The 27,372-nt window shown below is 39.7% G+C and overlaps 1 protein-coding gene across 1 annotated transcript; it reads left to right on the top strand.

The window, feature by feature from the left end:
• Window positions 1–10,666: 10,666 nt before the first annotated feature.
• Window positions 10,667–21,567, top strand: LOC131085068 (alpha-1-antiproteinase F-like). Its single transcript, XM_058026871.1, has 4 exons — window positions 10,667–11,300; window positions 17,496–17,766; window positions 20,052–20,199; window positions 21,379–21,567. Exons 1-4 carry the CDS (start codon window positions 10,667–10,669, stop codon window positions 21,565–21,567), a joined length of 1,242 nt encoding a protein of 413 aa, XP_057882854.1.
• The last annotated feature ends 5,805 nt before the right edge of the window (window positions 21,568–27,372 follow it).

The following is a 27,372-nucleotide window of genomic DNA, read 5'->3' as shown; positions in this document are numbered from 1 at the left end:
GGTGGTGCCTAAGATCTGAAATACTGTTTGTGGGGCAAAGGAAATGCCCAGAGTGAGGATACTGAATCCTCCTCCCAGCAGGGCAGCGGGAAGCATGACATCATTTCTCTTCCAAGAATCCCAAGTCATTCAGTTTTCCCATGGCCAGTGTCAATGCAGTTATAATGTCTTTGCTTCCAAACAGGTTTAAAGGCATATTTAGCTTCTGAAGATTTTCATAGATTACTGTTTAAAAAAAAAAAAAAGCATTTGTGAAATAATTTAGCTGAATCATTTGAGACATGCATCACCTAGTGTGTGTTGCCTGGCAATTATTTGAATGCAGTTCCCTTTTCATTTAGTACCACAGATATAACTCACATTTCTTGTTTGGTGTTACACCCCACACTTTCTGTGTCCACCAAGTTGAACTATTATAAGTACAATTTTCATCACTAGACCTATTCTTTCCCCCTCAGACGTATTAGCCATGCTGCAAAACAGATCTAGTCAGCCAGAAGGAATTTACTAGCTGCCTGACTAACCGAGTGCAGTGCACCTCTGAGGTCCTTTGTCTTCAGGACATGTAGCTCCCTCTTCCAATATCATTACTATTTATTCCCATTGTTTATTTTCCTAGACTTCATTTTCTTTGCTACTGTCCAAATTGCCTAACAGAAACCTTTTCAGACAGAGCAAGAAATCCTATCCCTTTTTCTTTTTCTTTCAGAATTTGGAGATAAATTTTAAACCTCAGCATATCTGTCCGTCCTTGGATTATGATCTCCATGTACCACTGAACATGTGCTCATGATCATTAATTTCTAAGTGTGATTTTCATCATGATCATGAAGAGAGGGATGCACTCAACATCCCAAATAAACAATTTAATTTCTTTAGAGATGTGCAGGACTAATGTTTCCTTAGCTATGTCTTAAAGATATTAAAGCTATTCAAATTGTTTGTTTTCTGCTAAATTAAATATTTGCACCTGACAAATCCCATTTTGCTCATTTGCTTGCTGATTGCTAAGTGCAAAGACCAGATCAGAATTAAACTTTTCAGTCTGTCAGAGCTAATAAAATGGAGTTCAGTCTTCTGACTACAATGGCAAATAGTTGCAACAGCATAGCTGTAAACAGCATAACTCCTCATACATTTGGTGTAATGGACCCATATGTGTAGCTGTAATATTTCACCCTAAGGCTATTTCACAGGAGTGAAAATAATACTTTGGGGAAAAAAACCCACATTATTTTTTCAACCAATGTGAATAAATCTTCAACTGCAACTTTCCAAAAGGGAAGAAGTTGCTTAATGTGAAGTAAAAAGTGAGCCTTGCTAAGAAGTACGTTCTTTTAAGTCCAAAGCATGTCCTATTGAGAGGTCAACTCTCAGATATAATCTGCATTCCATGGAGTGTTTTGCTCAAGGACACAGGTTCAAGTTTTAACTCAGTTGTTTTGTTTTATTTCCCTTTCCAATGAGTTAATTGCCCTGAGACTGGAGATCAAGGATATTATATATTTTTACAGACCCTGCTTTCAGGAAGGAGTACACTTTTTCCCCCTCAATTAATTTATCCATGTAATTCACATATTTCATCCCTGCGCATCAGTTTGTTGGATTTCACTTGTATAACTTCCACTCCCCAAAGCTTTTTAGTTGTAATTTCAGAGTTTTTTAATCATCCAATAGGTCTATGCACCAGGATCCAATTTACAAAGAACAATGTTGCACTCTCTGTTTTCTAATTATCAGTAATTCATCTCCTGCTGCAACAGTGCTTCTATGAAAAAATCCTTTGCATTAGAAGTCAGCATGGACAAGGACTTTACTATGCTAATACAGTATGTTTACTCTGTGCAAAACAGCTTTGCAGGGATCTCTAAGGGAACAAGCAGCATGCTGTGTAGAGCTCAATTGTCCCATTTGAGCAGTAGTGCAGCCACATCAGCAAAATTAGCCTGGAATCTAGAGGTCTGCACCTCTCACTGCCTCAGTTGCCTCGCTTTCAGTTCTGGCATTACAAAGTGATCTGTTGCACAACATAGCAATCTCGAGGGTAAAGTCCCCAGGCAGGAAAATTTACATTTCAGCCCTAATTTCTCACAGCTGTTTTCTCAGTTCTTTTCCCTTTGATCCCACAGTAAAAAGTCTCCTTTTCATGTTTCAGTCCTACATGGAGAGCACTGTTTGCTTTGTGAGACACAGCTTCTTAATTGCTCTCATCATCTGATAATCTCTGAGGTGTCACTGCATGTCTGGTAGAAGTAGTTCCAGAAAGCATGATGCTGAAATCCAGGTTAATTTCTGATGTTTGCCTCCTGCCCTCATGTCAAGTGCTAACGGATCAAACAACTTCAAGTACACTGCATGAGAAATAGTTAATAACTAAATTCTTACACCTGTTTCCAAAGTAATTAGATAATTGACACTCAATGGTATTCAGATAACATTTAACCAAACTCTTCAGAACTTGATCTTGTCCCTCACAAAAGAAAGGAGCTTTTATGATGACTGTCATCCTCTTCCTTGGTTTCTGTTGTTTGTGCTAACAGAATAATGCTGTAAAGAAAATGTCGTCTGCATGTTCTTCAAAAAGCACCTATTGATGTTTCTTTGACATGAAGTGCCTTGAGATATATTGCTAGTATCTGGTGCCTGTGTAAACACTTTTTTTCCCAGGTGCTTGTTTCTAATGTAATTGAAGACTTTGGAATGGCCTCCAGTCTGATTGTCTGTGCCGGACTCTTTAGCTTTGTTTATTTTGTGAAAGCCATTCAGAAGGGAGGTCAAAGCTGGAGAGAGGAAGTAAGAAAAAGGAATCAAGATATTCTTGGAATGATAGTCTATATATGCTTTATTAATTTAATACTGGGACTTTTCTCTTGGTGGTCAACTCACTTTGAATATAGGGGATTTTCTCTGTAGTGTTTTTGCCTCCACATTTACTTAAAATGTCAAGAGCTGGTGATAAGGACTGGCACTAGAAAGCCAACAGCCTTAGTGTCTGCTAACAAGGCATTATGGGACAATGAGATTGTTGAAACTAACAGGAAAAAGTATGTGAATTTTCTCAGCAGTTGAAACCTTAAAAGCTGTAAAATTTCACCAAAGGCAAATCAAAGAGAATTTGCAAGATCAAGCCATTTAAATAGTGAAGGATATGAATTGTGGGTCAGTGTTTCACAGACCTCTTGGGAGAAGAAATATTTGGGGATTTTGGTGGTGGTTTTTTGTTTTTGTTTGTTTGGTTGGGGTTTTTGTTTTTGTTTTGGGTTTGTTGTTTTTTGGGGTTTTTTTTTGGGGGGGGGGTTGTTTGTTTGTTTGTTTTTAGCAGGACAGTCATATTTAACTGAAGGACTTGCTGAGGAGAAAGGCAGCTAATTTCATGGGAGGAATAAATCCCAGGGCTTTTAGAGAAGCAATAACTAAATCAATACCTGTTCTTCCAAGTATTGGTTCTTTAGTTTTCTTGAGGCAAACTGCTACCTAAATCTTGTCCTGACCTTTCGCTCTCCCCTTTGTATGACGTTGATTCTAGAGGAGATGCTGAAGCTGAGGGTAAAAGGGGTCAGTGGAGCTGAAGGGAACTTGGTAGTAAGTCTTTTCAGGAGGTAGTGGCTGGAGTGGAGTTGGTGCTTGGAGAGCTTCTGGTAGTGGCTGGGGGATTTACTGAAAATAATTGAGGCCAGGCTGGATGGGGTCTGAGCAATCTGGTGTAGTGAAAGGTGTCCCTGTCCATGGCAGTAGGGTTGGAGCTAGATGATCTTTGAGGTTTCTTCCAACCCAAACCATTCTATGACTCCATGATTCTATACTTTTTCTCTCTGTTGAATCCTCTGCAGAAGAAGAGATGACAGGAGAAGCTGGGTGGGATTCTTCCTTATCCTCTCCAAGAAAAGAAAGGTGGGGAGCTGGGAAGGAGGGAGTACAGCTGCTATGCCACTTCTGCTCTGTTCCTGAAATATAATGTTTTGTTTTCTGACAAATGACTGCTGGGTTTGCAAATAGTGACCTAATTCAAGAAAAGCTTGTAGTGGTGTTACAAGAGCGTTGCATGTATTTACATACAGCCATGCACTTCCAGTAACAGGTAAGGCATCACTAAGTGTATTCAGGAAATACTGAAGAGTAAAATGTGCTTATTTGTTTGTGTAGAGCACATGTCCTTGAAGAGAGAATGTAGGCAAAATGGGACTTTTATTCTGCTGCCTAAGGAGAAGGAAAAGCCTGGGAATTAAGGGAAGTATTGACCAGGATTCAGGGACAACATATTCTCTCTTTTTTTGAGTGATAAAAGAGAGGATTGAGAGATTGAGAAAGGTCTTGGGAAAAAAAAATACGCTTTGAAGGAAGAGAACACTTCAGCCTTTGAGGGGTTGGGGGTAGCGTTTGTCAATTATTTGGGTTTATGTTTCCCTATAATTTCTTTTTAAGAGAACTTTAAATAAGAAAATTCATTCTATTGAACTCAAAGATTGTGGGCCTGTGAGAATCTTGCCCAAACAAATGCTCAGGGAGAGGCTCTGAGGTGGAGGAACACTTTTGATAGTTGTGGGAGCAGAAATTGTGGACATGCCAGCCAATTCCAAGCTATCCCAAACTTTTTAGTGAATTCTTCAACCTGTTTGTTTTAGTGAATTCTTCAACCTTTTGTTGTGTAGTGTAATAGATTTACTGGTAGGAAATCCTGGCTCTAAAAGAATTGTAAAAATTCCCATAACTAAATGGAGATGCCTTGCAGTGCTTACTATCTCTGTAGGTCATCTCTAACAGTGCTCTACTTAATAAGCAATAATTTTTGAGAGATTCCTCAAGACCTGAGCTGTTGATAGAAGATCATATTTACATTGTTGTACGTAAACAGATGCCCTAAATCAGACTGATCACACCTCACAGTTTACAAAGGCTGCACACTCTTCCCCTTTTCAGGAGAAAGTATTATAAGGTTCAGAAAAGAGCAACTTAATACAAATTTATTTTCTAGTCCATGTTGCCTCCCTTTTTTAATTATGGTTATGAGGAAGTGCTTTAGTTTCAATGAGACAACAAATTAAGAAATTCCTCCATCTCTTTGAAGATATATACACACCTGGTATCTGTAGTTAAGCACAGGCTAAGGAGAGCCTCTGAGGCCTTGTTTATGCAGTAGAACACCCTGATTATGCCATCAGTGGTTACTATATATAGCAGAGAGAGAAACCTTGCAGAAACAAACCTCTTTCAACTTCTTGGCTTAAAGCACATGTATTTACATTAGATTTTGCCAGCTGGAGATTAACTACCTATAACAATTCAGTGTTAGCAGTGTAAGAGCTGTGGAGTCTTTAGAAAAGCCCCCAGTGTGAGGAAATTCCTTGTTCACTATCTGTATCATATCTTAAACATATGCAACATTACTCTGAAATAACCCAATCTTCAAAACTCAGAAAAATGGCTAAACTACTTGTAAATCTATATTCTGCTTATAATTACAATAAAAATCCTTGTTTATGGCTGTTGAAGATTTGTTCATCAAATACAGATATTATACAGCTGGGTCAAGACCTGTTAGCCTCTCCTTTACCTTCTTTCCTGTCATGGCTTGACACTGGAACATGTGAAAGAAAAATTTGGACTTTCTTTAATATTGATGTCCAGATACTCACATTATTCATAGAAATTGAAACTGTATTGATTTTTTTCTGCTTCCTTTCCAATCATAGGGCAGCTTTCCCATGTTCAGCAGCACGCTTTCTCCTGCAGGTGTCCTGAGGTGTGGCCTAGGTGTGTTCAAATCTGTCTTAGTCATTTGTCCGTCACCTTGTCATTAGCATGGCGTCTATATTTAATTGGGCTTCCTTCCTTCATCAGAAATCAGTTTTTATATACCATGAAAACTGCAGCCCATTATTAAAAGCCAGCTCTAAGCAAGATTCTTGGCTCTTCTTTATACAAGAAGCAGTGAAAATAGTATATCAAGTACTCCTTCAGGTGAGCGGTGTACGTGAAGAACACACTATGTGTGAGTCCAGTATCATGTCTCAAAGCCACCTATTTCTCAAGTTTTACTTCATAAGCAACTTGGTTAAGGGGTTTTTTGCAATCTGTTGAGCCTCTTGATAGGTTGTAATCATCAACAACTTTCACTGATTGTATCTTTGCCTCACAGAAAATATTGCTGAATTATTGTTGTGGTTATTATTTCAACGTCCTTGGAAACAGCATTTAGATCAGCACTCTATTTGTGTGTAATAAGGGTTGGTCCCTCCCTGGAAATGGTTGCATTTTGAAGGGAAAATGAGAGAAAACATTACCCTGATTTTAGAAAGTCAGGTGCTGTGCATGGGGATTGGAGGCTCCTGTCAGACCAGGAGCCAGTAACTCTTGCAGGAAATGCAGACAACACCACAAGCTGAGTGGTGCGGCTGGCATGCCTGAAGGATGGGTGTCATCCAAAGGGACCAGGACAAGCTCCAGCAGTGGGACCATGGGAATCTCATGAGGTTTAGCAAGACCAAGTGCAAGGGGCTGCACCTGGGCCAGGCAACCCCCAGTAGGAACACGGGGTGGGGATGAACAGATCAGAGCAGCCTGAGAAGGCTTTGGGGTAGATGAGAGGTTGGACATGACCCTGCCATGGGCACTCACAGCCCAGAGAGCCAATTGTGCCCTGGGCTGCATCCAGAGCAACGTGGGCAGCAGAGTGAGGGAGGGGATTCTGCCCCTCTACTCCGCTCTGGTGAGATCCCATCTGGAGTGCTGCATCCAGCTCTGGGGTCCCCAAAATTTCTTATGTTGTGGATCTTTCCAGAAGAGAACCTGTCCACAAAGATAATCAGAGGACTTGGACATCTCTCCTGCCAAGACAGGTTGGAAGAGTTGGGGTTGTTCAGCCTGGAGAAAGCTCCATGGTGACCTTATTGTGGCCTTCTAATACTGAAAAGGGTCCTACAGGAGGCTGCAGAAGGGCTTTTTACAAAGACTTGTAATGATAGGACAAGGTTTTAAACAGAAAGGCAGTAGATTTAGATCAGATATAAGCAAGAAATTCCTCACTATGAGATTGGTCAGACATTGAAACAGGTTACCTGCAAAAGCTGTGGGTGCCCCATCCCTGGAAGTGTTCAAGGTGAGGTTGGATGGCTCTTTGACCTGCCTGTGGCCTGGTGGAATGTGTCCTTGCCCATGGCAGGGGGCTTGGAACTAGATGATCTTTAAGGTCCCTTCCAACTCAAACCATTCCAATATTCTATGAGTCGGTAATTCCATGTACTTGAGCTGAATTAAGAACAACACTGCGAGCAGGTCACTGCAAGAAATCCTTTCTCTCTACTCATCCCTGCTATGCACATCTGGAGAGCTGCAAGCATTGCTCCACAGTGCAAGGAAGACATGGATAAACCAGAATGACTCCATTAAAGTACCAGAATCGTCATTGAAGAATTGCAGTATGAGAAGATGCTAAAAGAGTAAAGGTTAGTTATGTTTAGTGCAGAGAAAAAAGACCTGTGTGGGTCTCAACAATGTATGATCACCCAAGTTTTGATGAGACAAGGAAAGACAGAGATAGTGTCTGCTCAGTGGCGTCAAGTGACAAGAGGCAATGAGCACAAATTAAAATACAAGAAATTCCACTTAAATGTGGAGAAAACCTGTTAACCTGCTAACCTGGTTTAGTGTTCATGTTGTCAAACACTGCAATAGAGAGATTGCCCAGAGAGCTTGTGGATCTCCATTGTTGAGGGAGTCAAACCCAGCAGGACACCATCCTGAGCAACTCAATGTATATGACCTTGGTTTGAGCAAGGGTTTGAACTGTGTGGTCCCCAGAGCTCCCTTCCATGATGCTTTGGTCATCCTGCACCCAGGAGTAGAGCTGAGCACAGGATACCAGGCTGTCTGATGTGACCCAGCTGAACTTGGCACACGATCAGAGGGGATTGCTCCCCACATCCCAGATTATAAGATAGTAAGCTGATCTAAAGACTTGCTCTATTTAACACCCATGTTCCTTGGCTTCCACCCCCTGTCCCCAGGCCATGCTTGTAACTGCAATCACCTACATTCTATGGCATCCCAGCTGCATTCTTCTTCTCTGGGCACAGGGCCATGCAAGTGACCCAGGAGTCAATATCACAGCTCTTGCTGCCAGTGGATTCCCTGTCTAGGAGGGGATAGCCAGGTACCCATCTGACAGCATTTGCTGGTGTGCCACAACAGTGTTCTAAGCCCTGCACCTATTAGAATCATCACTGGCTTCACCTGGAGACAATCAGCCCCTGCCATGGATATGCAGAGGCAAAGCAAGGTAGATCACAAAATTCAGATTGTCCTGGTGCATCAAGTCTTGCCCTCCTGTCTTAATGGCAGCAATGCTAGTGGAAATTCTGGAAATTATGCAAATGATGTTAAAAATATTTCTCTGTAGTTGCTGCTTCTTGTAACTTGTTAATAAAATAGTAGATTCAGGCAACTGAGATGTGTATGAGTGTTTGATATTAAGAAAAAGTAGGTTCAGTTTGAGGAAAATGGGTTTGAATCTAACCAGAGTGATCAGATAGTCATGAATAATAATAAGTCACGTGTAAAACATATTCAGTAAAGTGTCCAGTAAAACTAGTTTCGACATCATACTAATCTCTAAAATTATAATGTGTGAGTCATGGCCCTTAGATGATCTTAACCTTTACTAGAGGATACCCTGCTTTGTATTCAGCAGCATAAACAACTGAGCAAGGACCTGTGCAGACCTGGTGAATACAACAGGACCCTTTTGAATTCACTGTAAGTAATGTTTTGGGTTTTTTTTTTAATGTGGAAAAATGTTCAAAAATTATATTCAGGAGAAAAATTTTTGAATGTTCAACTGAGAAATTATTATGTTCATATTCAAGTTTTGGCCTAAAATTTCTTGGATTGTTTAATTATGATTTTGGGGTTTTTTAAATAGAAAAGTCCTCTGTGAGATTGGCACATTCATACAGCATGACTCTCCTTAGGAAAACTGCATTTCTAAGTGTTTTAAATTAAGTACATTGATGATAATAACAAATGTAGGGCGTGAAATGAAATGAAAGTGGGGTCTTAAGGATTGCTCTCTAAAGCATCTAGAGAGCATTAAAAAAAAAGAAACTGGGTAAAAGAATTAGTGTATGAGTGATGGTGGGAGAAGTCACAAACAAATCAGAGCTTGAATTTAAACATGTTCTAGATATGAAAGTGCACTGTCTGAAAGTGGTTGGTCAGGGGTTCAGGCCCTTCCAAGCCATAGTAGTATTTCCATGACCATGATATTCAGAGTGTGAATTAAGGAGTATTTAGAGCATCTATTTCTAAAGCCGAGATCAGCATTCTGAGTTCCCTGGGTTTTGGAGAAACCAAATGATGGAAAGTGGAGAACAAAAATGTGGGATCATGGTGGGAGCTGATAAGGTTTCAGAGCTTTTACAACACAGAGGCTGTATTCTCAGTGCAAGTCAAAAACCTTAGATATTTTTCCCCTAGAGAGAGCTTTGTTTTATAAAAGGTTTGGTAGGTCAAATGATCACATATCACAGGAGGATGTTTTGGATTTCTGGATATTCCACATCTTTACTTCTCTCTATTGACAGAAGTTATTGAACCAATTGTGATACAGTATTAATTTCTAGAGGTGAAAGTATTGCCATAGATGTGGAATGAATGGTTTCCACGCTTTGGAAAAGGCTTTCCTGTTCTATCTGTATTTTTTTAGTATCTTTGTTCCTCCAGAATTTACTCACTCATCTTCACTTTTAACCATTGTGAACTTCTACACCAAATCAGCCTTTTCTTTCTTTCTGATGATAAATACAATATTCCTCTAGAGTTTCTCTAATTTTTTTTTTTTTTTTTTTTTTTTTTTTTTTTTACTTTTTTTTCAAATTTTGTTTTTAGGTGATTTGATTCAGTCACTGGGCTGGGCATGCCTTTGTATGCAGCAGGCACACTTATTTCCTTTTGGTGCTCTATGTACTTACTCATTCTCCCTGTCTTTACAAGCAGCACTGTATTCTCAGGGTTTTGATAACATCCTAATTGCTATTTCTTTTGTTATTTTTGTGGAAGTTGTTTTTTTCTTTCAGTTGTGCTCAACTGCTCAAGCTTTATGAAATCACCATAAATGTTCATCACTTCCTCATAGACAAGTGCATTTGCATTCTCTTAGGTGCCTGCATATGGGGTTTTATGCAGCACATTCAAAGATGTACGTTTTAATTTTCACAGAAGAGGTATATTGTGCCTTTCTTCTGCGTTGATTTTTCATCAGTTAAATTTCCAAATTTAACTGATTTGCGTTGACTGTCTCCCTTGCTTTCTTCTCTATAAACCTGTGCTTTTGACCCTTTCATCACTTAAAGCCACATTGAAAACAGAATATTGGGAAAAAAAACCAGTTTAAAATGAATTGTAGCTTAACTTTAATGAGGGCGTATTTGGAATTACCTCATCCCTCTTTGACTTTAATTTTTATTATTTCATAACCTCTTCAGTAGATTGAGCAATTTTCCAGAGTCTGCTTCCTTGAAATAGAAAGCTCATTTCCCCCAGTTCAAACATCTCGGAGTCACTGGTGCTAAGTTAACTCTGTATAGTGAGGGGATTGATGTATTGCTAAGCGCAAGGTGAATAGATTTGTAAGCCAAATGTAACTTTTCTTCTGTTACAGAATCAGAGAAATATGAAGATGTTGGTTTCCCTGTGTTTTTTACTTGTTGGAATCCTTTCCAACAGTTACTGCTATGAGCCTTATCCACAAGGGGTAAGAAACCAGAACCCAAGAGCACAAGAAAACCAAAATATGCCATGGCAGAATGTAAGGAACAGTGTTTGTCGATTTGCATGTTGTTTCTACAAAGATATTTCTTCTCGTGAAAACAACGGAAATGTTTTCTTCTCTCCTTTGAGCATCTCAACTGCCTTTGCAATGCTGACTCTGGGTGCCAGATCAGACACCCTGACACAGATTCTTAGGGTCCTTTGCTTTAACCCTCGTCAGATTTCTGAAAATGAGATACATGAAGGTTATCGTCAACTCATGCAAGTGGTAAACAGAAGGAATGCTGGGCTACAGTTGAATATGGGAAATGTTCTGTTTGTGCTTGATCGACTGAAGCCACAAGAAAGATTTTTAAGTAATCTCAGAAACTTCTATGAAGGAGAAGCTTATCCTATGAACTTCAAGCAGGCTAATCAAGCCCAGATAAAGATCAATGAATATGTAGCAAGAAGAACGAATGGAAAAATCAGGGACCTCATAAATAACCTAGATCCACTTACTGAAATTCTCCTTATTAGCTATATTTATTTTAACGGTAAGTTATACATATCATGTTCTTCTACTCCATAAATTATTTCCTCAGGTCAGTTTTAAACTCAATCATTTTTTGCAATATGGTTTTGCAGGTGGACTCATATCTTTCCCTTTTGGTCCTCACTTGTATTTAATTAGAAACAAAGCTATTGGAAATTAGGTTCTACTTGACACTGATAACTCTTAGCAAAATGTATGGCAAATTTTCCCATATCTTTTAATATATAAACTTCTTTCCTTCAGAAAATTAAGTGAAATACATGTTGAGGAAGGCACCTCTAGGTAGTAAGCGTCTAATCCTATACAATCTACTATGATTCAAGCACTTTCTTGGCTGAGATCCATTTCTGTGAATTTCAATCCAGCTGGTTTTTTTGTTCAGCAAGTTCAGAGTTAAATGCAAATAATGCTATTAAAGGAAAAATTAGCATCTCATCAAACAGAATATGTTTACACAACAGCTTTGCTGTTACTGTGTATGTTTATGTATTGCAAAACTAAACAAGCTACAATAGCTTTAGTTTCACACTCATGGTCTCCTTATTTTTTTTACTAACTATGCCTTTGCGGATAGCTTGTCTGTAGTCCTGGTGTGTCTAGAGGCATAGGTTTCAACCTTTTTTTTTTGATTTGCAGATTCTAATATTTTCCAGTGGAGAGATGGACCCACCAGTATCAAATACAAGCCTATTGACAAAAAGCTTGTTTTTCTTAATTAACTTGTGCAGTCTGCTTAGATACAGTCTTCAGATGTTCCCAGAGCTTTTCAGACTTCTGATCTAATGAGAAGAGGAGGATCAAGGCTGTAAGGCTCAATCAGTGGTCTAATAACAGATATTGCATCTTATTTCAAACTTTCTCTTTCTTACGGATTATATGCTGAAAGCAAAGTATTTGTAGTCAGAAAAATAATATTATGTAATTTATCTGATAAAAATATCGTCAAGCTTTTTAATTGAAATGGAGATGGCATATTAGATACATTTTTAAAAGAAAAGCTATCCTTTTAGAACCTGGATGCTTGCACTTTGCAATGTGAGGCTTCCCCTGAAAATAATTAAGAACTATATTTCTGTTTTGTTTTGCTTTCCATCTGCGTCTCTGCTCCTTGTATTAATGTCTGAAGATTTGGCACAACTAAATGGATCTAATTGAAATACAGATGACTGATATTTCTTAGTTCTCTTGAAAACCTACTTGTTTATCTCAAATAATGTTTTCATTTAGACTTCTATTAAGCATCAGGTACATCTTTCAAAACAGGCAAAAAAACCTGTCAATTTTTCTTTTACTGAAAGGTGTTTGAAAAATGAGCAATGGATTTAGTAGCAAAATGGGAGCAAAAAGCCCAAGAAACCTTATATTGAAGATGACTTTGTATTACAGTTAATTTTTACATGTTCTAACAGTAAGGGTTGTTAGTTTTTTTTTAAAGAGATATTCAGTTTACTACTGCAAAGATTTCCTAGCTCCTCTAAAGGTGATGGAGTTTCAGTTTTTTCTCACCAATTTTAAAGCAAATGGATTAAAGAATAGCATTAATCACAAAGCTATAATAACATTTTTTTAGTCTTGAGATCAAGAGTAGGTTAATTATGTAGAGCTGGGATTAATCTTGAGGGGATTTCTAAACCTCACTTAGCTGTGTAACCACTGCATACTTTCAGGTGCTTTTCCTCTTTTTGTGCATTACAAACTTCCCTGCACATTACTGGTGACACTTTTTTTGTGGTGTAGCATAGTACAGAATTCCTTCTTCAAGAACAAAAGTCTGGGAATATTTTCCTGGCTCTGACCTACAGGATATGTCATTCCACTATGTTACGCCAATCCTTTTTCATGCCTTAGTAAAGATCATAATGACAAAGGATACTTTGAATTTCATTTTACTGCTTGAGCGCTGTGAAGCACATAAGAAAGGTGCCTAGAAGGTATCCCCTAAGATAGAAGTGAGAACTAGGAATAAAAGTGCCTTTGAAATAAGAGGAAAGTATTAGTGAATATCATCTCTGTCTAATCTGTGTGTTTACTGATAATCATGGCTTGGGACCTTAATGATCATTTATATTCTGATCCCCCTGCGATGGGCAGGGACACGTTCCACTATACCAGAGTGCTCAAAGAACTGTCCAAACTAGCCTTAATCACTGTAGATTGGGCATCTACAATTTCTCTATTCCAGCCTCACAACCCACACAGTGAAGGATTTCTTCCTTATATCTAATCTAAATTTAAATTTACCCTCTTTCCATTTAAAGTCATTCCCCTTTGTCCTATCACTATCTGCCTGTATAAAAAGTCTTCCCTCCTCTATAGGTACTTTTCCTCTATAGGTACTTCCCCCCTTTAGGTACTGGAAGGGACTCTAAGATTTTCCTGGATCCTTCTCTTCCCATGCTGAACAACCCCAGCTCTCTCAGCCTGTCTTGATAGGAGGGCTGCTCCAGACCTCTTGATCATTTTCATGACCCTCATCTGGAGTAACTCCAACAGATCAATTTCTTTCTTTTATTGGAGACCTCAGAGCTGAATGCAGTACTCCAGGTGGGATCTTGCCAGAGTGAAGCAGAAGTGGAGCTGGCCACACCTTTTTTATGCAGTTCAATATGTTTTTAGCTTTCTGGGCTGCAAGCACACATTGCTGGGGCATGCTGAGATTCTCATCAACCTACAGGACCAAGTCCTTCTTCTCAGGTCTGCTTTCAACTCAATCCATTATTTTCCCAGCTTGTATTTATACTTGGGGTCGCCCCAACCCACATGCAGGACCTTGCACTTGGCATTGTTGAACTTCATGATGTTCTAATGGGGCCACCTCTCAAGCCTGTCTCACTTTCCCTGCATGGCACCCTCTCTGTCTGGGTAGCATCCCTTAGCTCTGGAGGTTATCCTTTCCTTACAGCATGTCAACAGAACCACACCATCTTGGTGTCACTGGAAACTTGCACTCAAAGAGGGTGCACTCAATTCCACCATTCACTTTACCAACAAAGATATTGAGCAGCACTGGTCCTAATACCAACCTCTGAGGAGCACTGGTCATCCCTGATCTCCTCTTGGTCAACCAGCCATTGACTGCAAGCCTTCAAATGGAAACATCCAGACAATTCCTGATCCATTCAGCGGGCCACTTCTCACACTCATCTCTCCAGTTTAGAGTCAAGGATGTCATGTGGGACAGCGTGAAATTCTTTGTGCAGCTCCAGGTAGATGATATCTGTTGATCTTCCTTTACCACAGTTTACCCTTAGTGAAGTCATGTTGTCAGTCACCAATCACTTCCTAATTTTCCATGTGTCATAGCACAGTTTCCAGGAGGATCTGCTCCATATCTTGCCACTCAAAGAGGTGAAAAAGACTGGTAGTTTCCTGGGTCTTTCTTTTCTTTTCTTCATTTTTAAAAATGAGAGCTCTCATTTCTATTTTTCAGTCAGTGGAAACTTCCCTGGACTGCCATAACTTCTCAAATATGATGGATAGTGGTATTGCTGTTCCATCTATATCCCTCATGATCTGCAGGTCCCATGGACATGTTCATCTTCAGGTTCTTCACATGTTCTTGAACCTGACCTTCTTCTACAGTGGACTACTTTCATTTGCCCAGTCCCTGCACTTGCCAGTTAAGATTGAGGGGGAAAAATGTCATTGAGTACCTCAGCCATGTTCTGGGTAACCAGGCTTCCCATTTTCTTCTGGAGGGAGTTCACATTTTCCCTAGTCTTCCTTTTATCATTGTCATACCTAAAGAAGCTTTTCTTGTTGCCCTTTATGTCCCTGGCCAGATTTAATTCTATCACACCTTTAACTTTCCTAATCTATTCCTTGGAAGCTCAGAAAATCTCTTTTTATACTGCCCAGGTTACCTGTACTTGCTTCCACCTTCTGTAGGCTACCTGTTTGTGTTTGTGTTCACCAAAGAGCTCCTTGTTCATCCGCACAGGCCTCCTGGAATTTTTACTTGACTCCTTTGTTAGGATGGATCACTCCTGTGCTTGGTGGAGGTCATCCTTGAATATCAAGAGAATCACAGAGCCATTAAGGTGTGAAAAGACCCCCAATATCTTTGAGTTCAGCCTTAGACTGAACACCACCGTATCAAATAAATTATTTGCACTAAGTGCCAAGGCCAGTCATTTCTTGCACATTTCCAATGATCATGAATCTACCATATCCCTGAGCAGCTTTTTAAAATGTTTGACAACTTCTTCAGTGAAAAAAAATTTCCTGATGTCCAACCTGATCCTCCCCTGAAAGATCTTGAGGCCATTTCCTCTTGTCCTATCATGTGTTGCCTGGGAGAAGAGACTGACCCTGACCTGGCTACATCCTCCTTTCTGGCAGATGTAGAGAGCAATGAGGCTCCCCCCCACAGCCTCCTTTTCTCCAGCCTAAAAATCCCCAGTTCCCTCAGGTGCTCCTCACATGACTGACTCCCTAGAGCCTTCCTCAGCTCTGTTGCCCTCAATGCTCCAGTACTTCAATCATTGTGAGGCTCCCAAAACTGGGCCTCGAACAGAGCTGGAGGTGTGGCCTGAGCAGTGCTGACAATCATGGGGACAGTTCCTGCCCTGGGCCTGCTGGCCACACCATGGCTGGCACAGGCCAGGATGCCATTGGCCTTCTTGGCCCCCTGGGCACAGCTGGCTCGTGTTCAGCTGCTGTTAATCAGCACCTTCAGGTCCTTTTCCACTGGGCCACTTTCCAGCCACTCTGCCCCCAGCCTCTAGAGCTGCATGAGATTGTTGTGACAAACCAGCTTTCCTGGGGCCCTCTTGCCTCCATGGCTTTATCCCAAGCAGATCTCTGAAGAGGCCAAAGTTTGCACTCCCCAGAGTAGTGGTCCTAACATCCTAGACAGTTTTCAAGCAAAATTCTTGAAATCAGTTGATCTTCCCTGAGTTGAGCGCTAGATAAATGTTTAAGTTTTTCAGGACTGGTGTCAGTCATGTTTTTGTGATTCATTCTGCTTTTTTTGTCCCCTTAAGCATAATAATATAAAAGTTCTGCGTGTTATATATCTGATGATAGAAGTCACTATTAATGAAGTATATAAAGTATATGAAATGCATAAAAGTAGCCACTTTTCCCTGTTCAGAGCATTGCAGTTGTCAATTTATGCTTTCAGAGACCAAGACATGCACTGAAGAAATCTCATCTCACTTTTTCAAAAGCTACTTAGTAGTGCAGGCTGTGTCAGATGGTGGAAACAGCAGAAAATAATTATTTCATTTGTAACAAGTTGCCTAGTAATCAGTGTTCAAGTAGAAATCAGAAGTCAACAGGGGTTGCATCTTGTTTCATGGTTTTCCTGATGCCACTCATTTTACTTAGTGTCACAGCTCTACTTTTGCCCATACATAAAATGTTAGTTTTGCTCTAGAAGGCAAAATTTACTACACGGCAACAAGATTTCTTAAAAATTAAGATAAAAACAACAAAAAGACTTTCCAAAACTCCACAATTTCCCACTTTTTAAAAAAGTTTACTCAGCCTCTGAAAGGTATGATGTGGATACCTGGAATTTGGTTTTGAAACTCCTCTCCACTGAGGATAAGAACCTTTCAGAGTTTCAATGTCGATAGTTTGTTTCACCATGACTAAGTGAGGAACCTTTGAAAATTTAATATGGTGAAGATGACAGTGGAAAAGTTTTCTGCTGTTGCTGTTTTCTTTCCTAGATCAGCAGTCTGGTAAAATTAAGCTCCTTATGACATCATCAGCTAATGTGAGGTACCAACACCTCTCTGCAAGTAACACAAATCCCTTAATTTCTCTGGAGAATTCATCCCTTGTGTCACCTTTTACAAGCCTGTTTTGGTTTGGGAATAAGAAAATGAGAGAATCTTCTTTTGAGCTTAGAAAAAGGCTGCATTATATGAGGACTTTACAGGCTCCTCAAGACTGTCATCATGCAGGAAAAGTGCAAGTTAGAACCCTTGATAACTCATCTAAATGAAGGATTTTGCAGCCTGCTGTAAGATCTGAGGGAGAGTTTTACATCATGTTTTACCAACTGTGTGTTGCTATTGAATTATTCTGAGTATTTAGTAAGATTGTGATCATTGCAAATTGGTTTGTCTTTGAAGCTGATCCATCTGTACCAGTTTCTGTCATCTAAAAATGTATCCTATGATAACATGTCCTATGGTTTCATGTCCTTAAAAATATCCTGTAACTCTGTCTCTTATATTTCAAGCTGAATGGGAAAAACCTTTCGATCCAAAGTACACCAAAATGAGCAAATTTTTTGTGGATGGGACCAAGGTTGTTGAAGTCCCAATGATGTTTGGAATTGGCCTGTTCAAGCATGGCTATGATGAGCAGCTGTCTTCCACTGTGGTGCAAATGGATTACAAAGGAGGTGCTTCAGCGTTTTTTATTCTGCCTGATAGAGGAAGAATGAGGAAGCTGGAGAAAAAATTGTCTTGTGAACATTTGTCAAGATGGTCGACATTAGTCACAAAAAGGTAAAATTCTGCAGTTCTTGGTTCAGATGGTAGCCAAGGAAACAAATGTGCTGGGGTATGATACAAAATGAATATGCAATTTTTAGTTCTGCTTTATGCAGTAGAAGAAATTTCCTGACCTAAGTTGGATATGGCTGATTTAGTGTCCATGTGTTCTCACAATCAGGACTGCACACACTGAAAACCTTCACAGATTAGGACTTTTGTTATTTCTGCATTTTGTTTCCCAGCTTCAGCTCTTAATAGGCCCTTTTTGACTTAGACCCCTTCTCACTTTTTTGGGGGGAAGTTTTCTGCCTTCTCTTTACAAGTGTATTCCTACCACTTCAGCCTCTTTTCTTGTCTCTTTCTTAATTTCTGCCTATTAAAATTAACAGCAATTGTGCAGTTAATGCTGAAATAACAACTTCCATTTAGCAATTGTGAAGGCAAAGCTCAATATGTGAAAAAAACCAAAGCCAAACAAAAGAAACAAACAAAAACCCACCAAAACAACAACAAAGGAAAAACCCCAAAACAACAACAACAATAAAAAGAAACCAAACCAAACAAAAAAAAAAAAAAAAAAAAAAAAAGAAAGAAAAAAAAAAGAAAAAAAAAAGAAACCCAGCAAAAACAATGTAATTCTCTGTGCACCTCTACAGTTTTGAAACTTCTGGGAGTAGCTATGTGGTTTGTGACTATAGGACAAAAAGATGGTGACTCAAGATACTTAGGTATAATTTTTGCCAAAGAAACAATTGCCTTTACAATTATCAAGATGAATGCTAAATACATTTGGGGGAATTTATATTTCCTCTCTCCATCTTACAATATGAAAAAGAATGACAGTCAAAGACAAGTCTGTTTCTTGCTGCTCCCCATTTTTCATCATAACCATTCCCTCCTACAAAATAATGACACAAATTCCTCCTTTCCCCATTAATCTTTAATACAATTGATTGTACCAGCTATTATTTGGAGTCTCTGGGAGGTCTTAATAAATGAAAGTATTATATGGAATCATGTAAAGGCTGTGACTTACCTCTTTGTCCCTTCTCTGTCTGCAAACTGATGTTGATATTAGTGGCAGAAGTGTTGTGAAGGACATCTTTCATTTCTGGTGGCTGACAGAACAGTGCTGAAGTGTCACCAGTACAGACAGCTGAGACCTTTTAAATGGCTGAACTAAAGAGAAAACCTCACTTTCACTCCTGGAAAGTGTATCCCACTGCTCCATTCCTGGTTGCATTGCTCCTGTGTGTCTGTGGCTTTCCCTTTGCTCGGTACTGGAAGCAAGTGGGGGCTTGTGAAGGAGTGCCTTTAGGTAACAGTAAGGCAGAGGATTCAGTGATAGCTGCACCTTCATTCATGGCAGCAATCAGCACTGACTGAAATCAGGGAGAAGTAAGAGGTCAAGCAACCTGTCAATCCACAGCACTCTTGCTTTTGGATACAGCCAGAGCTGGCATTAGATGCTGTACAATGCTGGAGGTATGGGCTTTTCCTTCCCCTGTGCCCACTGGATAACTTTCTCTTTGGTTAGCTTCATTAAGTGCTCCACATCTCCCTGACCTAAAGCCCTGGAGAGCTGCCCTGGTTTCTCAGCAGGTAATAGTACCTAATATCAGTGCTATCACTAACCTCTGTCTCATTATGCTGCTTCCAGCCATAAATGTTGGGCTTAACCTTTGAAAAGTAATTGTTAGATACTTAGGAGAAAAACGGGGAAAAACAAGGATAAATTAGTCAGAAACATAGAGCTTTGGTTAATTTATGTAAAGCAGCAATCCAGGCACTTAAAACTGAGTAAGTCAGACACTGGGGTTGACACAGGAAAGAAATTATCTATTGGCTAACTGTATTCTGTAAATTTGCTTTTGTCTTTTATTTTGCCATGCCTTCTATCACTACTTACTATTGTCCTGCTTCTTTAGTGGATATAGTTCCATTTTGTCTGTCCTGTTTTATATGACAAATACACAAGGCCAGTTTTTTCTCCAAAAGTAACATTCCATGAACTTGAATGTGTTGGATTTTTTTTGTACTCAGCTTGAGACACCTAAAGGAGTCTCTTTTTTACAAGATGCCTCCTCAGTAATGGCTCATGATTAAGGTGCTTCCAGCTGATTGCAGAAGAGATCACTGACTTCAGAAAATTTTCATCTCCTATGTAGACTAGAGGGAGGCTACAGGCAAAACGTCTTTAGGGAGAAAGCAAAATCAGTTTTCCTCTTATGAGTCTATGTTGTTCTGTGATAACTGATCAAATGTTTCACTGTATTCTTGTACTTCTTTTCTGGCAGCTCAGTAAATTTGTATCTTCCAAAATTCACGCTTTATGGGACGTATAACCTAAAAGATATCTTATATAAAATGGGCATCATGGATCTATTCACTGATAAGGCTGACCTCTCTGGGATCACTGGGCAGCCTCAGCACAGAATTTCCCAGGTAAGTCATACTGCTTTTTGTTTTATGGGCCCATGGTTACTGATACTTGCATCACTTTCTGCACAGCTATTCATGGTGCAAAATTCATGTAAAGAGGCTTTGCTTCCATAAAAAGGCAACTGATGGCATGCAGAGTATTTTATCCATGTTAGTTGCACTGTATGAGCAATTGGGTTGGAGCAAGTTACTAGTCTGTAATTTTTTAATTTAGAAGGCTATTTTGACCTCCATGGAGCAACTTTATAAAACATACATGACCAAATCATTACCTATCCACACCCTGGTACCCTCTTGCAGCATGTTGTTACAGTCATCACTGGGTGCTTCTGTTTGTGTCTGCCTTCTTTAGCCTGCTTGTGGGCAAGTAGGGAGCACTAGGGGATATATCAGTGCTCATATTTTATGGAGGTGAGGGAAGAGGAAAAACACACTGCTTGCTTTTAAACTGTTTGGGAGAAATGAAAATGCAATTATTACAAACATTTGGCTTCAAGCATATTAACAATTACTGCTAGGCTCTGGTAAAAGCTAAAGATAGATCATGCTTCAATTAACCTAGAGTTTAAAGCTCACAATCAGGGCAAACTTAATTGTATAATGAAGAAAACAACTGCCCTCATGGCCTCAAGTGGACATTACCAAATCAGGATCTGTCAGTGTCTTGATTTCACAAGGTCAAACTTTTGTGTTTCTGTGCTTTAACCCTCCATTTGTGGCCATTCATCTTTGCTCCCATTTTTCCCAAAACATGAAGGAAGATAGGAAACATAATTTAAGGTTTTTATTCATGTTATTTTTTCAACTGTGTGAACTTCTAATACACAGTTAAATATGGTCTTACTCTCTTAACATTTGGTCTAGCTGTACAGATCTCCATGAGCGTATGCAAATAATAAGAAAAGAAACAAAGCAAATGTTTTCACTAGCAGGGACATGCCCCTCCAGAGTAACTTTTCCTGGAGAGTAACTTTTCCTCTTGGGGGCTAGAAAGCTGTGCTGCATGTAGTTTGCTGATTTTTTCCCCCCCCTAACTTTGCTATCTTTAAGCAGTGGACTCGCACGTGTCCATCTGACACTTGTTTCTTATCAGTAATTTCTTCAGGCATCATTAATTCTCATTCTTATTTAGATGACCAGTTTTGTACTCCCTTGACTTGTCAAATGTGTGTTTCTTCACAGGCTATTCATAAGGCTGTGGTAAAGGTGGATGAGACTGGCACCGAAGCAGCAGCTGCCACAGGCATGGAAATAGTGCCCATGTCCGTTCCAATTACCGTTAGTTTCAACAGGCCCTTCCTAATGGTCATAACTATGGAAAACACTATACTCTTCATGGGAAAAATTGTGAACCCTCTGAAGAGAAATTAAGTTAATGCACAAATTAGGTATGTGGTGATGACCACTCCTATATCAAGTATTAGACCTGATGAGTATGGCATGGCTACAGAGGGGCTCCCCACATCTTAACTGATGTTATTCACTGTTTTTTGTAGATGAGACTCTTCATCCATTTAAGTTACCATACTTGCATGTTTGTTTGGGCCTTGCTTCTTTTTTTTTTTTTTTTTAAAGAAGGTTGCATTCATGCAGAACTGTCATTAGCTCTGGGACAAAATAGGCCTGTGTGATACTGACAGCATAGATACATCTTCTAGCAGGGAAGATGAGGAGCATGTGGGTGGAGAGGGTTGTGTACGTCTGCTTCTTCCCTCATGGCTGCCTTCTCTCCTATTTTTTATGTTGACTGACAAATAGGTACAAGTTATGTCACTTTACTATTTGTGTCAATTTTCCTACCAACATGAAGTTCATAGCTAGCATAAACCTTAACGTGCATAATGCTTATTACCTTCCCTAGTACCATTGTTGTCCAGTGAGTCTATTACACCCTTGCCAGTCAGCTGTTGTCCCAGCTTGGCTGCTGCAAAGGGGTCTCAAAGAAGGGTATTTTCCCCCCTGCAGATACATACTGCTCTGCCTATTCTTTCTGTGTAATCAATAGTCCAGACTCATTCCAGGGCAAACCTTAGAGGTTCTAAGAATTTGATCTAAGAATAAAAGAGATAGATCTGATCTCTGCACTTGGGCGCCCTGAAGCCAACCATTGCGAATCAAATACGCAGCTCAGAGCAGCCAGAAGACTACTTCTAGCACATGCCTGCACCTAAAGTAGCTCCTAGAAGTCCCCAGGCAGCAGGGAGCACAAGCCATGTCCCCCTGGGTGCCAGAGTCTGTACCATTACTGTCTGTGCCTGGGAGATTACCCATGGCAGCAAGCGCCACTCCAGTATTGTTTGTAGGATCAGGCACCCCACCAATAACACCCATACCCTACCAGTGGTACTTGCCACGTCTCTTGATATAACCCCTTCTGTTCCCAGACTGTCTGGTAATACAGCATTGGTACTCTTCTTCTCATCTGCTTCATGGTTAGTATAGCCGCAATATTATAAAGGGCTGTTTTCACTATTAAGAGGCACAATAACCAGTCACATTCATAATGAACATGCTTATTTTATTTCCTTGTTTTCTTTCCTATCTATTTTTTTCTTCTGGTTTTTACAACATCAATCATTATTTTATTTCTTTGCTCATGTTCCTGGTATATATCTGATCTCTGGTTGCAGGAGGGGTCAATTCTTGACTAAAGTGGGTTAGTCTGTTAATAGGTATTGAGCACTTACACAAGTCTTTAAGTCTTTGTACAGCCTTGAAATATGCAGACAAATGTACTATGGGAGAACAACAACAATTAATAAACATGACATTAAAAAATTTCAAATATTGCTATTTTACTTCTATAATTCAGAGTTAAGAATTAAGTGGTTCAAGCAGGTTTTTTTGAGTAGTGTCAACAAATAACAATTAATTTACTGCTCGTATACATTAGATCGGCACAGTAATGCCAGTAATGAGTTTCAGAAAGCCCTCTGCCTTCAGCCTGAGCAATTAATAGTAGCAATTATGTCTGCTAGGCAGAGAATCTTTTGGGAAGGCTAGACATTCATCTCATGCAAAGATGTTTATTTCAAAACTTTTAGAAAGTGTGTTGCTTCTACTCTATCAAGTGTGTAGCACCTGTGTGTCTCATCACTCTTCTAAAAAGCTCTCTCTTGACTCCCTCTAATAGCTCTGTTATCAGTCTTGGCACATTTTAGCTGAAGTTCCTGTTATTCCATAAATAAAATACAGGCCATCTATATCATACCTTTTTGAGTTTTAATAAATTAGGACAGAGAAACAAAAAAATTGTTTAGAAGCTTTTTGTAGAGGAACCCACTTCCAAATTAAAATCACAGTGAAGAAAAGCTCAAATCTATGGCATTCAAATAAGGCAATAAGAAAACATAAATTTAGTGTTTCCCAAACACAAAATTAGGTGTAGTAAACTTGCCTACATCAGGGGATTCATAGCAAATTTTGACAGGATGCTTTCTTCAGATGCTTACACATATTTGTAATCTACATCAATCTAAAGGCACTGCAGATTTTCCTAGGTGACAGATAGTTCTCTGACAAAACCAGATCTTGTGGCTTTCATTCCTGTAAAAATGTACAGCAATGCATTTGGAAGTAAATCCAAGAAACTCCAACTTTAAAAGGGGAGGGGGGAAAGTATATTCACACAGAAAGCTAAACTATAATTAAGAAGAAAAATTTCAGAAATTGAAGTAATTATCAGCTCAGGGAATGTCCCCTTGCCAAAAAGAACAATTCCACAACATTAAAATTGTAATAAGAAAGGACAAGGAGAACTTTGAGGGAAATGTCACAAAATAATATATTCTTTTTAAAATAAATAATTTCAAAGAGCCTGAGGGACCAGTAGATGTTCAAAGTGTAAAAGAAGTGTTCAAGGGGGGCAATGGCAAAACAGAAAAGCTCAGTCTATTGCACATGGGTTTCCTTTGCAGTGGCTGAGCTTAAACCACTATTCCAAGTTGAACAATAGAATAGTATTCAGGGGGAGAAAAAGTAGTCAAAGAGTAAGTAACAACAAATTACCCTGATTGTTTAGTATACATGCAAGAGCTTTTAGCTGTCTCAAGAAGAAAAATATTAAGCTTTCCACACTGGTGCAACTGTCAGTTAAACTGTCTCCATACCACACTAATAGGAAGTGAGAAATGTGACATTCAATTTTTTCAAAAAGATGCAAGCATCTGGAGTGCAGACTAGTTAGATCAACTTCAAGTTTTTTGAAACTGCAGAATTTGTAGTTCTAGGAATAAGTATGACAAAATATTGAATAATAAACATGACTGTCATAGAAACATAGAATCTATGTTGGAAGATCAACCCTTAAGATCAACTCTAGCCCTTAATCCAGAATAGTCAAGTCCAACCCTGTCTACATCCCCATATCTACAAAATTCCACCAGGGGTGGTGACTCAACCACTTCCCTGGGTGGCCTGTTCCCATGTTTAACAACCCTTTCCATGAAGAATTATTTCCTAATACTCAATTTAACCACCTCCTTCCCCATCTGCCCACTTGAAGCCCCTCCCCAGCACAACTTGAAGCGATATTTCTTCTTCTATCACTTGTAACTTGGGATAAGAAACTGACCCCCACCTGACTACGCCTTCCTTCCTCCCTTTAGAGAGTTGTAGAGAGTGACAAGGTCCCCCTTTCAGCCTTCTTTTCTCCAGGCTAAAAAAACTTCAGCTCCCTGAGCCACTCTTCATATGACTGACTATCTGGACCCTTCTCTAGTTCTCTTCCCTTCTCTGGACTTTCTCCAGCAAAGACTCAAGCAAGTCTTTCTTGTCATGAACACAGGATTTGAGGTGTGGCCTCACCAGTGCTGGCTACAGGGGGACAATCCCTGCCCTGGTCCTGCTGGCCACACCAAGGCTGGCAGAGGCCAGGATGGCATTGGCCTTCCTGGCCCCCTGGGTACAGCTGGCTCCTGTTCAGCCGCTGTCAGAGGGCACCCACAGCTCCTTTTCCACCAGGCCTGTAGTATTGCAGGTGGTTGTTTTGGCTGGATGCTTTGAGAGACAGTATCAAAGGCTTTACGAAAGTCCAGGTACACAACATCCACAGCCATTCCTCATTCCCTCACTCAGCTGGTCACCTTGTCAGAGAAGGAGGTCAGGTCAGTACAAGTAGCACCTGCCTTTCATAAACTTGTGCTGGCTGGGCCTGATCACCCAGTTTCTTCTGCGTGCTGTGTCATAGCACTCACGAGGATCTGCTCCATAACCTTCCCTGGCACTGAGGTCAGGCTGTGTCCTGTAATGCCCCAGATCCTCCTTCTGGCCTTTCCTGTAGATGGGCAGCCCATTTGCCAACCTCCATTTATCTGGGACCTCCCTGGTGAGCCAGAACTGCTGATAAAGGATTGAAAGTGGTTTGGTGAGCTCTTCCACCAGCTCCCTCAGTGCCCTTGTGTGTGTCTAAGTGGTGCAAGAGGTTACTGACCATTACCCCTTGGTTTATGAGGTTTTCATCCTTCCCCCTGTGCCTGTCTTGCAGCTCAGGTGTCTGGGTACCCTATGAACAATTGGTCTTTTTATTAACAACTGAGGCAAAGAAGGCACTGAGAATCTCAGGGTCTTACTCATCCATTGTCACAATCTTCCTACTTGCCTCCAATAAAGGATGGAGATTCTCTTTAGCTTCTTACTGCTAATGTATTTATAGAAACATTTTATTGTCTTTTACAGCAGTAGCCAGAACTCTTTGCCAAAGAATTCTTTGAAGAGCTGGTATGTCCCCATTTTGTAATGGTTTGGTTGGTATATGCCACGTACTTCTGAAAACTTATAAAATTCCTGAGGGCAGGACCTAAACCAACCATAAACTAGTAGGGAGGGAATACCTTTTACAAGCAGAGTTCAGGCATGCATTATTCAGAGAAGTTAGAGATGACATGGGACTTTAATATATTGTGACATTACACATTTTTCTGGGGGTTTCACCTTGTCCAGTGGGAAGGATCTCACAGTACTCAGTGGCCTGCTGATCAGAGGAGAATCACTAAACACAAGGCAAAGAACACAAAGGGAAAAGCCCTTGTTTTATACTTTGCATGGTGGACTCAGGTTACTCATTGCCCCTCAGGACAGAGATTTGGCAGTGATGCTGGATAGGCCACTGAATGTGTCATTTCTATGCTCAGTGACAGGGAAAAAGGAAATTAGGCAGTATGAAATGTGAAGAAAGGGAAAGAGAGAAAGCATGTGTATTTGTGTACCCTATATATGTATTCTACTGTGTATGTGTAGCCACTATTTACTGCCAAAGCCTAAGTGCTCATTTCCTCTTGCTGCGCCCAAGGCTGTCCAAGACCTCTCAGGGCACTTTTATTTCCTCAATTAACAGCAACACTTTTATCAGCTGAATGGTTCAGTAGGAAATGTCTAAAAATCTAAGCCAAATTATATGACTCAGTACTTTAGAAGCATTCACTACAAAAGAAAAAAAAAAAAAGGAAAAAAAAGAAAAAAAAAAGTGAAAAAGTGTGGGTTTTTCTGAGACTTTAAAAGGATCTTTTTATCACTTTGAAAGGTTGAAGGAGGTCAATTTATATTTGCCTTCATATTTGCAGTTTTGTTCTTTTTGCAACCATTAATTATACTTACAATCAAATTAATGCTTTGCTATTAACCAGTGAACCTTCACAAAGATTCTAACCAGATCTGATATCTCTTTTTTATGCTTTTGAGTTTTGTTCTTTTATTTCTCTATCAATTGTATTTATATACATTCTTTAAAATGGGAATATCTCATTAGCAATAATTTTTCCCCATCAGATTCAAAGCAAACTTGAATAAAATTTATTTATTAATGTGAATTAGCTCTCAGTATACCAGTTCTAAACCATTTTTCCTCAGCATCTATTTCCTTAGAGTATGATAAATCTGGTTTTAGTTCATGAAAAAGGCAAATGAGAATGAAATTATGAGTGGCAAAATAAGGACATCCTCATTCCTCAGGTCCTCTACAACTGATGCAGAGGATTTTCCATCCTGAATTGAAGAATTGAGTGCATGATACAAACTTTCCTGTAAACAATTGTTTTCTGTCCAGTCAGACTTTTCTATGACTGCCTTTAAATAATGTTCATAGTCCCTTACTTTTATTATCTTCATATGAAATAAATTACCTTTCTCTCCCAAGAGAAATTTCAATACAATGATTTTTTCACAAATTGTGACAAAAAT

Source organism: Melospiza georgiana, chromosome 6, assembly GCF_028018845.1.
Source record: "Melospiza georgiana isolate bMelGeo1 chromosome 6, bMelGeo1.pri, whole genome shotgun sequence".
Classification (NCBI taxonomy): Eukaryota; Metazoa; Chordata; class Aves; order Passeriformes; family Passerellidae; genus Melospiza; species Melospiza georgiana.
Note: the sequence above shows the minus strand (reverse complement) of the source record. Positions and strands in the feature narration are given on the sequence as shown.

What these genes read in the sequence shown, in the direction of transcription:
- LOC131085068 (XM_058026871.1), top strand. Translation starts at nt 10,667, where the DNA reads ATGAAGATGTTGGTTTCCCTGTGTTTTTTACTTGTTGGAATCCTTTCC. An exon ending in TAGCTATATTTATTTTAACG is followed by an intron (nt 11,301 to 17,495) that starts GTAAGTTATACA and finishes TTATATTTCAAG; the next exon opens with CTGAATGGGAAAAACCTTTC. An exon ending in TCGACATTAGTCACAAAAAG is followed by an intron (nt 17,767 to 20,051) that starts GTAAAATTCTGC and finishes CTTTTCTGGCAG; the next exon opens with CTCAGTAAATTTGTATCTTC.